Source organism: Equus przewalskii, chromosome 22 (genome assembly GCF_037783145.1).
Source record: "Equus przewalskii isolate Varuska chromosome 22, EquPr2, whole genome shotgun sequence".
NCBI classification, from domain to species: Eukaryota; Metazoa; Chordata; class Mammalia; order Perissodactyla; family Equidae; genus Equus; species Equus przewalskii.
Genome location: NC_091852.1, coordinates 37,748,196 through 37,766,427, shown reverse-complemented (window position 1 = coordinate 37,766,427; position 18,232 = coordinate 37,748,196). Strand labels below are relative to the sequence as shown.

At 36.2% G+C, this 18,232-nt stretch overlaps 1 protein-coding gene across 2 annotated transcripts in view; it reads left to right on the top strand.

Annotated features, from left to right (window-relative positions):
- The window catches only part of MLLT3 (MLLT3 super elongation complex subunit), a 253,615-nt gene that overhangs the window by 215,807 nt on the left and 19,576 nt on the right, over positions 1–18,232 (top strand). For both annotated transcript variants that reach the window (XM_070589688.1, XM_008531961.2), the window contains exon 6: positions 16,465–16,540. In XM_070589688.1, coding sequence (XP_070445789.1) covers positions 16,465–16,540 — 76 coding nt within the window. The remainder of the gene's footprint in view (positions 1–16,464; positions 16,541–18,232) is intronic.

The window sequence follows — 18,232 nt, the reverse complement described above, 5'->3', positions numbered from 1 at the left end:
ATAATAACAGAGTTTAGAGGAAGTTTCTCAGAAAGTGATTAATTAGGCTATAAATATCTGAGTAGAATTCCCAACATCAGGAGTTCTTATTGATATTTAAGTAGAGTGAGGAAAAAGGTTTGTGAGATATTTTATTATTTTTGATGAGTATGCTTTAATAACGTCGAGATTTTTGTTTAGTACATTTATTCATGGTAGGTTTCATTGATAAATAAAAATATCTTGTAACTTTTCAGCTGATTCTAGAGGTAAACTTTTACTTCCTAGATGAATTTTTAATTGATTATGAGATCTGAAAAAGCAAAGGAAAGGAAAAGACCAGATATTCTAGACCACCACACAATAGTATTCTTGAACTTCAAAAGCCCCAGGAGGGTGCAGCTGGGGAGTGCTATATTTTCTGTACTCTTGGTGAGCTACATTTGGTTTGGCAGAGAATTTTTAGGAGTAGATAAGGCTCTGTAAGTAAAACTTTGCAGTTTTAGCCAAAGAAAACAGACTGTAGATTTGATGACTCTGTTTGATTTATTAGAGCCATATGCAAGGCCTTTTGATCTTCAAGATTCAGTAAACCAACGAATTGATATTTATCAGAACTCCATCATATGAGAAGAAATCTTAATTTGCCTGTAGTGTTGATACTAATATGATTATCCAACACCTGCATCCTATTGATGATAATTGTGTTAGGCTATATTAAATTTTAATGAGAGGTACAAATGAACGTTAAAAGCAAGTTTTTGGATAGCATTAACACTGGAAATAATCTTATTTTTCAAGTACATCAAATTTGCTTACTTCAGAATATAACAAAATCTCTTACCAGGAGTGCAGGGACTCCATGTAGTGATTGTGGTTTTTGAAGGAAAAGGGGAAATAACTTGACATTGATGATACCACATGAGCAGATGTTATAAAGGCTACTTATAATCTAAATTTGTCAGACAACGAAAAGAAGTTTCAATTAAGTTTGAGGTTTCACCCCACTTCTGAACTCCCTTTGTAATACTTTTATAAAGTAGCAAAAACCACAGGACAAATATTTCTGCCATTTAAGCCATCAGCATCCATCTGTTTTTGTCTCCTCACTACTAAGACAAGTTAACATATGACAGAAGTGTATATGTCTGTAAAATTGAGATGAAATGTCAAGAACAGCATCCTGGTATTATTATTTTCTTTAGATAGATCTTTTTCTTGACAATCTTGGGGCTTACATTATTTTGCAGGAGGAAAATCTTCTGGGTCTCAATCAATGGGATGCCCTAAATGAGTTTCATTTTCTTTTTTCTGTGAATTCTCAATTCTTGCTTGGCCAGGTAATACTTGCCTGTAGGTGACTTGTACTTAGATTAACTATTACTTTTTAAATTCTCACCTTTGTTTATTCTGTTTGTATAGAAGTTCTTTCCAGAATGTCAAATATCAGGCATTGAATTTAGCATTTTATCAGCTCCCTGCTCCAAGAGAGGTTTGACAAAAAATAAATTTTGGATCAGTCTAAAGGAGGTCGCCTTATTCCTTGCAGGGAAAACGATCATGGGGGAGAGGGTGAACAAGCCAAATGAACTTAGACATGGCTTTTCTTATATCCTAATTTCACAGTTATTCTTATTGAGGATAATAGTGGCTAATTATTTGCTTTACTTGTTTTATCTACATTCTCATATTAACTGTATGGATTCGTACCATTATTAATTTCATTTCCCCACTTTAGAGATGGAGATACTGAGACTTGGAGAGATAATGTTACTTGGCTAAGGTCACACAATTAGAAAGTGCTGGAATTGGGATTCAAACCAGGTTTGCTATTTCCAGAACTTGAGCCCTGAACCATTATATTATTCCATTCTTTCCACCTTCACCCTCATATTCTGAGTTTTCAAAGTATTTGACATTTAGATTTGAGTGTAAAATTCATGTCAAAAGTAAAATAGAATTATTTTTAAATTGTCATTTTTTATAGCATATCCTGCTGTAATACAGCATTTGGCTTTCTGCATCTTACTTACTAATACATCTTAACATATATGAATCTCAACATATGTGCATATATACAATAGTTTCTCCTTATCTGTGGTTTCACTTTCCATTGTTTGTTACCCATGGTCAACTAAGGTCTGAAAATGTTAAATGGAAAATTCCAGAAATAAACACTTTATAAGTTTTAAATTCGCACCATTCTGAGTAACTGATTGCATGATGAAACCTGACAGTCTTGCTCCATCCAACTCAGGATGTGAATCATCCTTTTGTCCGGCGTATCTACGCTGGCTGTATCCACTACCCACCCGTTAGTCGCTTAGTAGCCATGTCACTTATCAGATCAACCGTCTCATTATCACAGTGCTTGTGTCAAGTAATGCTTATTTTACTTAATAACAGCGCCAAAGCAAAGTAGTGATGCTGGCGGTTCAGATATGCCAAAGAGAAGCATAAAGTGCTTCCTTTAAGTGAAAAAGTGAAAGTTCTCGACTTAATATGGAAAGAAAAAAATCATATGGTGAGGTTGCTAAGATCTACAGTAAATTTTATTACAGTAAACTGTTATAATTGTTCTATTTTATTACTAGTTATTGTTGTTAATCTCTTACTGTGCCTAATTTATAAGTTAAACTTTATCATAGGTATGTGTGTGTAGGAAAAAACATAGTATATATAGGGTTCAGTACTATCTTTGGTTTCAGGCATCCACTGGGGGTCTTGGAACATATCCCCGACAGACAAGGGGGAACTACTGTACAACTCACATGTACATACAAACATACAACAACACAACAGTGTTGTAGGTGTAGTTCATAGCTGCCTGCAAATAGTGCCCTCTGTATTTTCTGTTTTTTCTTATTTACTGGAAAATGTTACTGGAGCCCCAGTTATGAATAGGAGCTTAAAGTTCACATTTGGTATCTCCACCTTTTAGCTCTGCCATCCTTTATTTGCACAAGAAAATGTGATCTTCTGTAGTGACTTTGCCCTGTTGACGGAATAGGAGTGTGTGCTCTCACTGATAGGATGGGCAGGTCTTACAGTTAAAATACTCATGAGACAAATAGATCCTGGAACCTTTACATGCTCATTTCTTTACCCTGTGCTTCAGAAAACATCAGGAAGTTTGCTCAACTGACTTAATTTGATAAGTCAGACTTACTTTAGAGAAATGTTCTGGAAAGCAATGGGATCCAAGATCCAGTTATATTAGGAGAGAGAGTTATGTGTTTGACATCTGATCTCTCTGGCAGAATGGATGCTTCCCACACACACAGTACTATCAGATCGAAGAAGCTAATTTCTAAAACAGTTTGGGGTGGATGTTTGCTTCTGATTAGCCTGTGTGTGTGTGTTGGATGAATGAGCAATTGGGAAGTCATGACCATGTGTTTGCTGTCATTTAGACTGCCAATCTAATCTAAATATACATGTGGGTGCCTAAGGAGACTTCTTTCTTTTCAAGAGGATCATTCTTAACAGCTCTCAACTCCTTGCCGACACATGTGAACTTGGGGGCACTTCTGTTTTCCTGAGGTCTACTCTGTTTTCTTTTAAAAGAGGTGAGGATGATTTCTTTGCTTGCTGTATTTCTGGTTTTTAAAGGCCACCAGTGTGTAAAGTTTATTTACCATGAGCAGTAACTTCATAGGAAAGACAGCTTCTAGGATGTTAGACAAAGTAAAGAAAGGGGAGTGAAGGTGATGAGATGAGTGAAAGACATAGAGGGTTTCGATTTATAGAAGAATTCAGGAAAACCTTACAGTTTTAGATCACAGATAGCATGCATTAATGTAATTAAGAAAAGTTTATAAAATAAGTATGATTTTAAAATCCCTCACTGTACAATGGAGCCCTGATGTTCATTTTTTCCCCAGAGTGATTTAAGGTAGCAAAAAAATACCATTTTCCTCTAACTTCAAAGTACTTATACATATTTTATCGACCTGGGAATTTTTAAAATACGTATTAAAGAAATTGAAATGTTTTCCATTCATGATTGTAATATTACAGACCTCCTTTTGTTAGAGAAGTTAAGGATTAACTTCTAAATATCTGAAATGAATCTTCATTCAGAAAAGAATAATACTGTTCTTTCATTTTTTCGTAGTTGTATAGCTTATCATATTTTGAAAAGCCATACATCTAAAATGTTTTTCTTTCCCTGTTTACATATTTTCAGATGTAAAAGCAAACACTGTAAAATTTAACATACTAAAAAAATAACAGAACACCCTTTGTCATCTCACCACTAGAGTATTTGATAAAAATTAGTTAGCACTTAATTGTACATTAAAATGTTGTTTCCTTAATATCTTTTTTATATTCCTAGAGAGGTTATCCTATATTTTAAAAATGTATTACTATGTAAATTCTTACACAAGTACGTGTATTTAATTTTTAATTGATTTAATAGTTATACTGTGTGCCTATTTGAATGGAATTTGGCTTAGAGATGAATATATGTGACAAATATAAACTAAGACAACTAGTAACAAAATTTAAAGAACATAGCATTCGTTCAGAATTAGGCAAATTTTACTCAAGAGCAATAGGTCTACCATTTTTTTCCCAGGCAAATATGAGAGTTATGTAGTTTAATATTTGAAATATCAGAAAGCATGTACATTCATTGGCAGAAATAAATTTTTTCTGGAACTATGTTCAAAAACAATTTACCCTATGACTCTCTATAAATTAAATGCAACCACTTGATATCCAAATAATTAATATTATATGTAAATGGGCAAAGTAATTTCATGTAAATACTAATCTCAATAAATTAAAATTGTTTTTTGATGGGGTAGAACACATTACTTTTACCCAGACATGGAAATATCTAAAGGCTTAAGAAACTTTTTTGAATGACATTTCCTTTTTAAATTTTTTCATTCCAGCATAATTTCAGAGAAAACAGAAGGTGATCATAATAAATCCCTTTCATTCCAGGAAGAGTCGTATTTAGTAAATTGTATTCTAAAGCAGTAAGTGGAGCTTTAGTGCTCCTTTAAAGCCCGTCTCTTCCCGTCTCTCCCTCTCCCCATTCCTCCTCTTCCACCCCTCCCCCATTGCTCAGCCCACACTCAGGGAATTGTGCAATTTGCTCATTTCATCAGGAAAATTATGAGAAGAATAATGTTAATATTTTTAGTTTCCTTTCAGATTTTCAGTTTATAAGAAAACACCACTTTCCAGATTAATTTGACTTTCAGGTTTCTAGCAGCCAGCTAGTAAAGAGGACGTGATCTATTACACGTTTCACATTGGTCATAAGATAAAAACCAGTCTCTTCGGAGATGTTTAAGTCAAATGCAGTTAAATGAAAAGGAGAGTCTGTGTTTTCTCGTTACTTTTCATCACTTGGTTTTTTAAGTGTAGTAGATAAAAAGGTAATAAGTAGCCTATTTGCTATGTAGGAAGAAATTTGAATGCCATATTATAAACTAAATGTGCTGAAGTTTTAAAACATAATGTATGTATTTGAAACATTCATGCATGCGTGTGTATAGTAAGGTTTGTAGAATTAGGCTTTTCCTGAATAATGATTCTATGAGTAGGAAATGCTTCTGTTTCGTGAAGATTAAAAACAAGTTTGGGCCTTTAAATCATTCTTGAGATATTGAAATTGAATGAGTTTCTGAGGATCAATTCAGACATGGTTCCAAACCATCCTCTAAGAATGCAGTAAATCATCTGTGCTGTTGCTCTAATTGAACAGCGTGCATCTGAACCCTCATTAACTTGTCTGTAAGGACGAGAAAATTGAGGAGAGCAAGGAAGAGGCCGAGGAGAAGACCTTTAGCCGGTGCTGTCCTGAGCTGCCATTGTTGAAGGACATCCTTTGAGCTAATTTCAGTCCCATAAAAAAGAAAATCTATTTAGTGATTAGTAACCAGTGGATAAGAGCAGAAAGCCCAAGTGAATAAAGGCTATAAATACTGAAGTCCTTGGGATAACAGCCTGTAAAACTGTCAGAAAGCATTGCTTAAGTGACAAAAGATAGCCCGAAGTAACAAGAGATGTTAGCTCACTAGGCAGTACTCCATATTCACGGACAGAAGACATAATTTAGTTTTCTTCAAAAATTGAGGTTCTTCTTGAATCCAGTACCTGCCCCACTTTATTTATTTATTTGTTTTGGATGGTGCCTATTTGCTTTTAATTTCTGGTTGATTGCGTCTGCTAGTAGGAATCATGATGCCTCTTTAAAGATAGCTGTGTTTCCCAAAGTAGAACTGTGATTACCGAAACTTCTGTTTAGATCCATCAAGATCTACTCACTTGCTAAGAACGTTCTGTCTAACTAGACTGAGGGGGTGAGTATGTGTGTGTATTTTTAAAAGGCAGATGGTTAGGAATTGGATGCTGACAAGTGCCTTTCTCTTGTTTTTAAATTAAAGTCTAAAGTTCACAATTCTTAAATATTTCTCCCTAAGGGAAAAATAAGTTAAGTAAATAAAAACAGAAGAATGTAAGTCTATATTATAAACTATTTTGTTATTACTGCACAATATTGAGCTAACATGATTAAAGTCTTACTAGCCAGTACTTTAGATTTGTTTTCAGAGTTAGAGAAAATTCAAGATGATGGGACTCAAAGGTCTTTATTCTAAACTCCTATTGTTCTAACTATGATGATGATTTTATGGCATTTGAATTACAACGTTGGCAATCCAAATGATAGGTTTTACAGTTTTACAGTATAACCTTCAAATCCCAAATGTGTGTTTTAGAGATGCGTCTTCAGTGTATTTAAAATGTTGTGTTTCTTCAAGTCAGAGAATTTTATAAACGTATGGGTATTTGCTTTTCAACATCCCGGCTGTGAGAACTAGAGGTGTCATTCACTTGAAGGGAGCAGATGTTAAAGGTTCTTGCCCCTGCCTCCCTAATCCCAAACACCCTTGAAGAAGAGAAACGTTCTATTACCCAAATAGGCATCTTTCTGATGGTGAGAAAAGGCGGTAAAAGCAGTAAATCTGCCTTCTCATTATGAAGTGCAACAATAGATTGATTTATGAAGAAAAGCAACTGTTAGGCTTATATAAGATGTGTGCATGGAAATGTAGGTTCCTTTAGACCCTTATGAGCGGTAGCATTCCTCCTATTCTTGACAAGAATCTGACATTACTAATAGGGAATGTGTTCATTCTAAATACCGCATTTTTTAAGAGGTTACATTGAGAAGAAAACAAAAAATCCACCTCCTAATGTTTTCACAAGAGAACAGTCTCTTAAGTGTGCTGTGTTTTTGCTCTTTTCATTCACTTTCATTAAGATAGAGGAGAATTCTTAAACATAGTTTTATTTTTATAAACTTTTTGTTAGTACTTAATTTTAAATGAAAGTGAATGTAAGTGTAGCATATTTAGATGTTAGGGTGTTTCTAAAATTTTCAGTTTCACTTAATGTGTAATTTTTAGCAAACACTACAAAATTCGAGTCTCAGAGCCACAATAAAGATAATTTCAAATTTTGGGGGGGTGTGGTGGGGCGGTCATGTAAAATTTTTTGTGTTGGGTTCTTGTTTTAAGAAGATCTATGTGTGCTTTAAAGTCTTTTAAATAACTTTGTATTACCTCTTATTTAATAAGGAACTCTGTTACAGTATTTCTATTTAACTTAAAATTTTAAGCTCTAAGTCAATTTTGAGCATAAAATACTATAAAATACAAAAATCTGGATAGTCTCTGAGTAAATTGTAATAATACTGCCTGGTATATTTAGCACATATCACTTCAGAATTTGAAATCTATGTGAATAATTAAGATTTGAGCAGACAGAATTAAAATTGATAGTTATCTATAGAGTTGATATTAAAACTCATCTCTCTTAGTAAACGTGTATCCCCAATATATGTATATTTCCAAATTGTGGTAATAGCCATACACCATATACAAGAAAACACATACAAAAATTTGAAAATTTAAAAGGAAAAGACAATATAAATATAAATAAAGGTTCTATTCTTTTCTTTTACTCCAGTGGATTGTCTCACGTACACCCATGTGTACACATATGTGCATACCCACACCCAAGGAGCTTTGAAGCTCCCTGATTTAGAATAAGGGGCTCCGGTGTGTTACCTGGAAAGTGCACTGTTATTCTAATTAGGAAGATACAAGGCTTGTAAAGAAATAACTCTTGCAACTGTCAACAGTCTTTGTTGTAGACAGATAATGAGAAGTATTGCATTTTTGACCTGGTGATTATTGGATAGTTTTTAATCAATACTTTTTCCCCAGTGGATTTTGGTTATTTCGGAAGAGAAAATACCATGGAAATAAGGTCTTAGCAAACAAAATGAACTCTTGCTGCTGTTGCTGTGATAGCAACTCTAAGCTTCACATTTTATGGGGAAAATTCTCTAAGATAGTCCAAAGATTAAAATTAATAATGCTTCTTGACATTTGTGTGAGTCTATAAAGATTCTATTGGTGTCAATCAAATGCTCTATGACAGTTTTAAAGTAAGCCATTTTTTAAAGAGGTCTAAAGTTAATAAGGAAATGTAGTTAAATATCTTGTCAAGATGATCTCTTCAGTTCTGTGTTTTACTTCAATTAATTACCACCTTTATGATACCCTGAATTCATTTTATTTAATTTACTTTAATATTTTAAATTTTATAATCCAAAAGTGAGAGCTATAACCACATATAATGTGCTTTTAGGATTTTGTTTAATTCAGCACCACCCTTATATATAGAGAGAGAACGCAACTACTTTTCCATTGTTTCAAGTGTCTTGTCCTCTGCACAGGTGGGTTGTTTCACAAGTAACTGAATAGTTGTTCTGGCAACAATTTCAGGATCTTATTGTTAACCGATGAGCAATGGTGTTTTGATGTTCATCGGTCAGCTTCAATAACAGTTAATTATGGGGCAATTCTATCAGGAAACTTTTTTTTTTCTTCCTCTTTCTCTTTTGTGAGGCTCTAGAGCTCTAAACCCTCTCACTTGTAACATTTTTCTTTCTCTGCCCTAACCCTCAAAGCACACAAAAGAGAAAAAGAAAGACCAGGTTAAAGATAAGTCTCTGGCATTACAACTAAGTGGTGTTATTTAATGGCCAGTTGTGAAACTCAACTTCTCTGCACACAGTCTCTGCTCAAGGAATAGTAATATGCTTATAGGTAGTACAACCGTAAATGGTCTGTTTCCAGATAATTTCTCACTCCTAAAGCTCTTAACAATTGAGTGATTTTTAGGACACATGTGGCACATATACCATCTTGCAACAACTGGATATTTTGAAAGATCACATGTCCTGGCCACAGTAGTCAGTAGCAGCCTTCAAAGTACAACTGGTGATGAGAGATAAAAGACTTGAGGCTCTTCTGTTTAAAAGAGAGGAAGCTAAAAGAAAATTATAGCCATTCCTAAGTGTGGAAAAGGGTCTTATGGAAAGATTTATGGACCCTTGTTCCCCAAGGCCATTTCGTTTCCTAATGGGATTTTGTGTTCTCAGACAAGGAGTGATGGGTACAAATGATGAGAGCATTTAATAATAGTAGTGAAGAGGACGATAATAACAAAGAAAGCAAATGCAATTGTAAAGACAGAGGTGTCTCAACATAAAGCCAATTATCTTGGCATCCAGGATGATTTTGTCTGTAAGGTGAAAATATAACAGAAATAAGGACCTTTCCTGTTTTTCTAAAAGTAGAAAGGATAATTCTTAGGATCTTGCTGTCTTACTAGAAAATGACGGGCATAACAATAGCTTTTGATAATATAAGGGCCCAAGAGGCTAAATACGATGATAAGTTAGCATCAAGTTCATTGGAGTTGTCATAATACTTACAAATGGAGAGGGTTTGCCAAAGAGAGGTGTGGTGCCTTCCCTGTGGTCACAGACTTGCGTAACTGTTCAGCAATAAAGATTCGGCTTCCTACTCCAGTGTCCTTTCTCCAGTTTCACCTTGTTTTCAAAGAAAGAACTTCTGACAGGTTATTTAAAGCATTAAATCTATTTTTTTTTTCCTGGAGGTTATGGAAATTGTATAGAAGAGTTGGGGAAAGAAAGTAGATTGCCTTTAAAGGCAAATAAATGATTTCAGCGTGTTGCCAGACATGCTTGTCAGTCCTCTCATTCAGTGCCAATGTCAAGAGGAACAGGAGAATTCTGAGGAGAAATTTCCTTGCTTCTCTTCTTTTTAGGAAAACTTATCGAACTAGTGAGGTGAATAGCCAGGCCTTGTTGTAGTATCGATTGGACAAGTGTTAGAAGCAATTGATACAGACGCCGTCAGACCCAGGGTGAAGTGTTTTGTTTTACCTCTGGTTTGCTTTGGGTGCCCATCACAAGATGACAGCGGGATATTCAGTACATCTTTCACAGTGACATAGAAAACTTGGTTCCCTGACACTGGTGTTATAAATGGACGTTAGTATGTTGAGCACACTATTTTAAGTGAATTGCACTTTTTAAGGTTAATAGGTATAGAACAAAGAGCCCTGGATTTGAAGTCAGAAAACCTGGTTCTGTTCCACCTGGATATTACCCACTGTCACTTAATCGTATTGTGCTTCAGTTTCACCATCAGTAAAATAGGGCTAAAAAATGTCTCCTGATGTCCTGGTCAGTTTGGGCTGCCATAACAAAATACCATAGACTGGGTGGCCTAAGCAACAGGAATTTCTTTCCTACAGTTCTGGAGGCTGGGAAGTCCAGCTTCAAGGTGCTGGCTGATTCTTCTCCCCAGTGAGGGTTCTTTTCTTGGCTTGCAGCTAACCACCTTCTCACTGTGTCTTCACATGGGAGGGGAGTGGGGAGCAAGCTCTCTAGTGTCACTTATAAATAAGGGCACTAGTCCCATCATAAGGGCCCCACCCTCATGATCTCATCTAAACCTAATCTCCTCCCAAAGGCCCTACCTCCAAATACTATCACATGGAAGTTAGGACGTCAACATGAATTTGAGGGAGACACAATTCAGTCCATAGCACGTGCCTTTCTCATGGAGGAGCAAATGAAATAAAGAATATGATAGAGCTACACAAAGATATATTAAGAGGTTAGAGTTATTGACCAATGTTTGTCCAATTTTATTTTCATATACCTTTTTTTTTTTTGGTGAGGAAGATTGGCTCTGAACTAACATCTGTGTCAGTCTTTCTCTGCTTTATGTGGGATGCTGCCACAGCATGACTTGATGAGCGGTGTGTAGGTCCACAACCTGGGATCCGAACCCGTGAACCCCTGGCTGCTAAAGTGGAGTGGGCGAACTTAACCACTAGGTCACCAGCCTGGCCCCTTCGTATACTTTTCTATATAAGGTTTTGTTCTTTTAGCATGTTTCATTTTGAAGTAGTTATTAAATGTTAAACCAAATGAAAATAAAAGTCTTTTTGTTTCTAGCCTTTTGTCAATTCACTCTTGTATTAAAAGAGTTATTTTAGATTAGATTAGATTAGATTAGGCTCACATGTGAGGGGATGGGCTATAATTACTTTTCGGGTGGTGAACAAGATGTAATGTACACAGAATTCGAAATATGATGTACATCCGAAAATAAATAATTATATTTAAAAAATAATAAATGATTAAAAAAGAGTTATTTTATAACTTTTCAATACTTATTTCTTTGCTTAACTGTGACTTTCCTTTTTTGACGTAGCTATCACAATCTATTACCTATTAATGGGACCTCATAAGATAGAGTGCATTCCTATGGTGAAGAACTTTTTCTGCAGTTGTTTAGAATGGATATTATACGTCATTTTTCTTTAAAATTAGATGTATATTTGCAAGTTGCATTGGGTCATATTCAGTCTCTTGTAGAAGAGAAACTAAATGAGGCAGTCTTTTTTCAGTTTTATTGAGATATAATTGACATATGTCATTATTTTAGTTTGTGTACAACATAATGATTTGATACGTGTGTATATTGCAAAATGATTGCCCTAATAAGTTGAGTTAACATCCATCACAAATGAGGTAGTCTTTAAATGATTTTTTATGCTAAGTTAAAGAAAAGCGTCAGATGATTATGATGTTTTAGTGAAGGAAGGACTAAACTGACAAGAACCTAGTACCTCAGTCAATCATGAAAATTGAGCAGGGATGTAAATAAAGTGTACTACATTTGTGTTTTCATCTTTGATTGGTACTCATCCTTGACACGGTCTTTCTGGATATTTGTGCAAAGAAAAGGAAATCTTTACTGCACGCTGTATGTTTTCATTTTTGAAACGAGGTAGAAATTTTGTGAAAAAGCAGCAAGGTGTCTATATATATAATTTGTTTCACTAGCTGCACTGTATTCTCTCCCTTTCATCTGAAGAAAGGTGTATATTATTCTCCTCCTTTTTCTTTTTTTTGATTGTTTTAAAGATCAAGTTGAAATTCTGTTCATAAGTATAGTTGCCCATTAGAAAAATTGAAACTTCTGTCTTCTGATTACTTTAGGAGGAAGTCTGTGCCCAGGGTAAGGAACAATGCCAGGTTTTACAAGCCCTCTCATGTGACCTACCTTGACAGGTGTTCTCTTTTGAAGCACTTAACTTCTAGGAGTTGTAAACATGTGGTTTTTCTTGTCTTAGACAAAAATAATCCTCCGTAGAAAATCCATTACAAGATAATTTTGCATAGCCATTTAATGTGGAAGATTGCATTGCAAATCTTGGTAGGCCCATTGTTTGGGTTGTAAAGATATATCTTGTTTTATGAACAGAGGAGCTTGTGATCTGCTGTAAATAATAGCAACCAAATGTTGATCAGCTACCATTATAACAGCAGTGGGCTAGGACTTTTTACTTGATTGTATCAATTTAACATTATCACTTCTACATGAGGTTCAGTGCCCTCACTCTATGAGGAAACTAATGCTTAAACAATCCTCCCCAAAACATGTACAACCAGCAGTAGAATTTGAGATTCTTAAGCCTGTACTTTCGTTACTGTGGAGCACACCATTTGAAGAAACTTTATGTCTAGTGTTTGATTACTCCATAGGTCAGCTAAGCAAGTGCTCAGGGCATCAGCAAGAAGCAGCAAAAGAATTTTTTTAGTGGGGAGAATTTTGATATTTCAAAAACAGGTATCAAATTAGTCAGTAAGGGTAAAAATCAGAACCTTGTTGAACTTCCCTGCACCTACGTTTTGGCGCATACATACACAGGGAGGGGAAAGGAGGATACCATAATCTTTCCATTCCTTAGGGCCTATACAAATTTTAGTCTAGCCCTGTTTATGGGGAATATTTTTTGTAAAGCAAAGAACCTTTCCTAGTTTATATAATCATTTTGGATTTGTGTTTTTAGAGGGTAAATCTGATTTTTTTTTTTTTTAAATACAGCCTTCACTTGAAGTGAGCTACAGCTCTATTTTTTTGGACTTGATGAAATGTAAGACTGTGTCAGCCTCATCTAGTATCAGAATGGCTTTTTGAGCAGTTGACATTTAGTTGAATTCTAAGTCCTAGTCAGCTTAGGTTGGTTTAAAGTCCATCCACCACGATGCGATTATACATGCTTCATAAATGTTTTTTAGAGTGGCGAACGTGTTCTGTTAGGGTGCTTTCTTGAAAAACACTTTAAGAGTATGCAGGAGTGCTACTTCTGTATAGATCCGTAAATTTCTAATTCTTTTCATGATCTTTTGCCCTTTTATGTTTTCTTAGGGAATCTTTCAAAAACATGATTTTTTGCATTTAGGAAAAAAGTGATTAACCTAGTATCAGTGGTCTTCAAACTGAACTTTTCATTTATATCAATTTGTTGAGCTTTGAAAAGGTAAACATACCTGGACCCCTACATCAAACCTATTGAATCAGAATCTCCTCTTGTATAGAATCTCCCCCCCCCCCACCCACCCCCGCCCACCTTAACTGACTCTGATGAATATCCATGGCTATGAATCTCTGGGTCCTTGATCAATGGTTCAAAAGCCTGGTTGGTCTCCAGAACAGCAGCATCAGCCTCACCTAGGAACTTGGAAGAAATCCAGCTTCTCCTCCCTATCCCAGACTTACTGAATCAGAACTCTGGGGTGGGGCCCTGCAGACTGTTTTAACAAGTCCTCCAGGTGATTCTAATGCCCATGAAAGTGTTGCAGAAAGCTTCCAGGGCTTTGGAATTCGCTGCCCATCATTCAACATTTTATGCTTCTCCACCCACCTCCCTTGCTGTGAACTTTCTATTCTAATATTCTCATTGAATTAATGTTTCTATTATAAACCTCCTCAAATGCTTTGTGGAAGAGGCAGGGTGCTAATGACCAATGTTGAATAAAAAGCCTTTTTCTCCTGTTGTATTATGTTCTTTACTCTTTGTCAGTTTTCTGATGGTCAGCAACTGTGGAATTATTAACCTTGTTTATGGTTAAGAAGCTAAAAGAAAGCTGCTTGCAGGTTTGGTTCTGGCATTGGCATGATGCTTGAGACAGATGGGTCAAGTTTAGGATGGAGTTGGAGAGATGGCCATCATCCTCTCGTGCTATCCTAATTAATGTCACTCTCAGCAAATAACGCTGGCAGAATGGCTCCTTTACGTCCAGTGCAACATGTACTGGGCAGGCAGGATGGAGAATTAGAGCTCTCTCTGCTCACTGTAAGGAAACCTCTTTTTTTGGCTCCCAGATGCTTTCCAGAGCTATCAAAATAATACCATTTGCAGACACTTTTCATGGCTGAAAAGAGCAACTTGGAGAGGAAAAGGAGTATTCTGCGGACCCCGGGAGAGATGTTTTGCAGCTGGGCATTGCACATAAATGCTAACGGAATGCCCTTTCAATTGTGTAACTCACCGTGTGGCTTGACAGTGGAAGAGCCACTCAACAGAAATGAAGAATACCTCACCCAGGCGTCTGTACTTGTAAGCCAACTCTTCTTTGTGGGCCACAAACAGCAATGTGTAGAACACTGTACTGCAAATCTCAAGTAAATCTTGCCGTGGTGCAGGGCTGGTGAGCCGCCTGCTGCTCATTAGAGATCCTGTCTGGCTCTTTTCCTGCAGAATGAGTGGTAGATTGCTGACACCTGTTTTCCCATCCAGCCTAGGGATGTGAATGTGCATTAGGAATGCCTCAAAGTGCTTCCTTGTGTCCTAGTCTGTGGGGCTTGGAGTTGCTTGGGAGAGGAGGGGGTGGGAGTTCAGTTCTGGGAGGGGAGATGCAAAATCAGTGGTGAGAAACTGGAATATAAACTGAACTGAGATTCTCATCCTCATTTAACGGCTTCTGATTGTGCTCTTAGTTTGTCATCCATGTGGCCCTGATAAACTTGGTCACCCATTGAGCAAAGTAGAAAAATGTGTCCTGTACATGGCAAGACGTCAAATATTTCTCTAATGACGAGTGTGTAGTTGAGACTATGAGCACATTAGAAATGAAATAATCCACTCTTACAACCAAATTTATCAACATTTTTAAGTTATTTAAAAATAAATTTGGCCTTAAATATGTAAAATTCAAGTGTGCTGATGGTATGATCAATTTCTTTGCTCAATTCTGTCCATGTATTTGCTCTTCCATCTTTACCTACTATAAAGTCTCATAAAAACAGAGCAGCCAGTGGAACGGAGGGCGTAATGTGCTGCCTTGAGTCACAGATGTGGAGTGCCTGCTGTATGCAATGTATTATGCTAAGTACAAGGGGAGAACAAGAAGCACACGATATGCCACACCCCCCGCACATCCCTGCTTTTCAAGCACTGGCAGTCTACTGGAGAGAAAAGACACATGCATCAGAGGTAGCCTAATACCACAGCATATCTGACAAGCAAACAGATGATCCATATTTTCCATGGGTTTGGAGAAGAAAGAGAACTGAGTTGGGCAGGTCAAGGAGGATGTGGACCTCGTTCTGGGTATTAAAGGATGAAGAGAGTGTAGAGAGTGGAGTGTGTGTGTGTGATGCTCTTTCCCTGCGTCAACAGGCTGTGGAATTAAAGGATGTGTGTGGTTTTTTTTAAGTAGTGGCCACATTTTCCCCTGACTCATTTGTGGGACTTGGTCAGGTCTCCTTGTGAACATTGGCCTCCATTTGTGAACCGTGGATGAATGGGGTTAGGGTTGGGTCATGGCCTTGGACCAGAGTGAAATTAACTGGCTCATAATGTAATTGAACTAATGACCTTGACCTCATTACCACTGTGTTTTAACCAGTTGAGTCAATCAAACATTGCAGAAAGGATAATCAAGGTATCTTTTAGGAAGAGATCTGGATAGCAGTAAACAGGAGTGAAATCAAAGGCAGCTTCTTTCCTTAAGCAATACCCAGACGTTTATCTCTTCATCCTTGACTGTATATCCTTGTTTCTGCATCTAGTAAAAATATGATGGACAAAATGAAAAGGACATCATGACTCTCCTGTATTCGTGTTTTTGACATAATGCAACCTGTAGTCATTTTTCTTGCACAGTGTCAGACTGTCTTTGCAGGGCAAAATATTTTTGAGCAACAATATTGTTTTTTAATTTTAGATGTGTAGTGTCCCATACATTTATTGATGATGCCTTTCTCTTCTTCTTTAAAGTCTGAACAACCCAGTCCTGCCAGTTCCAGCTCCAGCTCCAGCTCCAGCTTCACACCATCCCAGACCAGGCAACAAGGTATCAACATCTCCCAGGCAAACTATGAGACGTTTTTCTCATAAAGCATCTTAATGAGTTGATTTATGGTCTGTTTTCTACTGTTTTGTTATTTGAATGATAACTTGGCTTTTATGCAGTTGTATTTATTTTCCCTAGGAATGCACTGGAGTATTGTTCTGATGTATGTGGCCGGCCTCTAGAAATTCCCCTTTTTCCAGTCTCTGCCATCAGAGTCCCATTTTACAAAAGGATTATAGACACAGCCCATTCCAGGGAGTTCCCAAAGGAAATACAATAGCAAAAGCTGGACTTGCAAGGCTTTGACATAGAGAAATAGGTTTTTACTTTCCCGCCCAGACAGCTTTCATTATATTTATTTATTTTCCTTTAATCAACCTTATTCTTTGCCAAGTGTTAATTTTCTGTCTCTAAAATATTTTTTTTCTCTACTCAAAGTCAAGGAAATTTAAATTTAAAGAAATTTAATCCAGAACATTAACTAAATATATTCTCCACTTCAAGTGTAGAAACTCCTCAAATATGGGCTCCTTTTTTTTTTCTTTAACATGAAAAGTGAGATAATATCAAGGAATAATTTGTTTCTGAGTATCATGTTACACATTACCTTTTTCACTGAGCACACTGAATTCCTGATGGCCTTGTATGTTTTTAAAAGGATTAAATTGTTGTGTGTGTTTGGGCTAAGGGTAAGCTTCCAGGAAAAAGTAAAATGAAAGACACCGATCGTTTTGGCTATTCAGATTTCTTGTTCCACTGACTTCCGAAGATATTGGCCCACTACAAAAGCAGAGGAATTTGTGGTTTTGCAGAATGTGAGACTGCAGTCAGTAGCTGTTTAGAACTGGGTTAGTAATCACTCAGATTTTCCTATCATAGAGTAGACTTCAGCAATTGCCTAATCCAGAATGGAAGTGCTTCTCTCACTTTTGTGATTGCTGTTATAATCTCTTCTGTTAAGATAAAAATATCTATCTTGTTTTCACCAGATGTAGAGTAGCAAAGTGAAAATAAGCCACGCTCATGAGTTTTTTCTGTGAGGCTTTGTGGGTTTTTTTCCAGTTCTGTCCTATTCTGGAATAAAATTATTTATGACTTGATTTTTTTCTCTCCCATCTAATACTGGATACTCTCTTGAATCTTCTGGGCCACCTGATTTATTACATGGTCTTATTTATGTAAATGCATGCTGGTATTTTGCCAGGAATTTCTTAAAAAGTAAAATAAAAATTGACTACATAAAATTGTTGCAACAAGACCTTGTGTCCAAGATCAATATGAAGATCAGAGATACGACATTACACCATGGAATTGAAATACTTTATAATCTGAACTTGACTGAAATGCTTGCTTGACCTGAAATTGACCTTGAAATAAAAGGAACAGCTAAACCTTAATAGATCAAAACGTACCACACAAAGGCTGCATTGCCAAGAACAAGTTACAACCACGGTGATTTATTAGTCTCAACTTTTCAATACATGGATTAACCTAACAAAACATTCAATTTACTAATAGATCTTTCTGTTTCTTTTTAGGTGTAAATTTTTTTAGGGAAGGAAAATAAATAGAAAAAACATTCCTAGGAAATAGAGATTTCCTAACAAACATTTTGGGGCATCTATTGTGAAAACACTAGTGTTTTGGCAGAGGTTACGTTCCAGAAACTACCGAATTGTCTTGTAAACTATA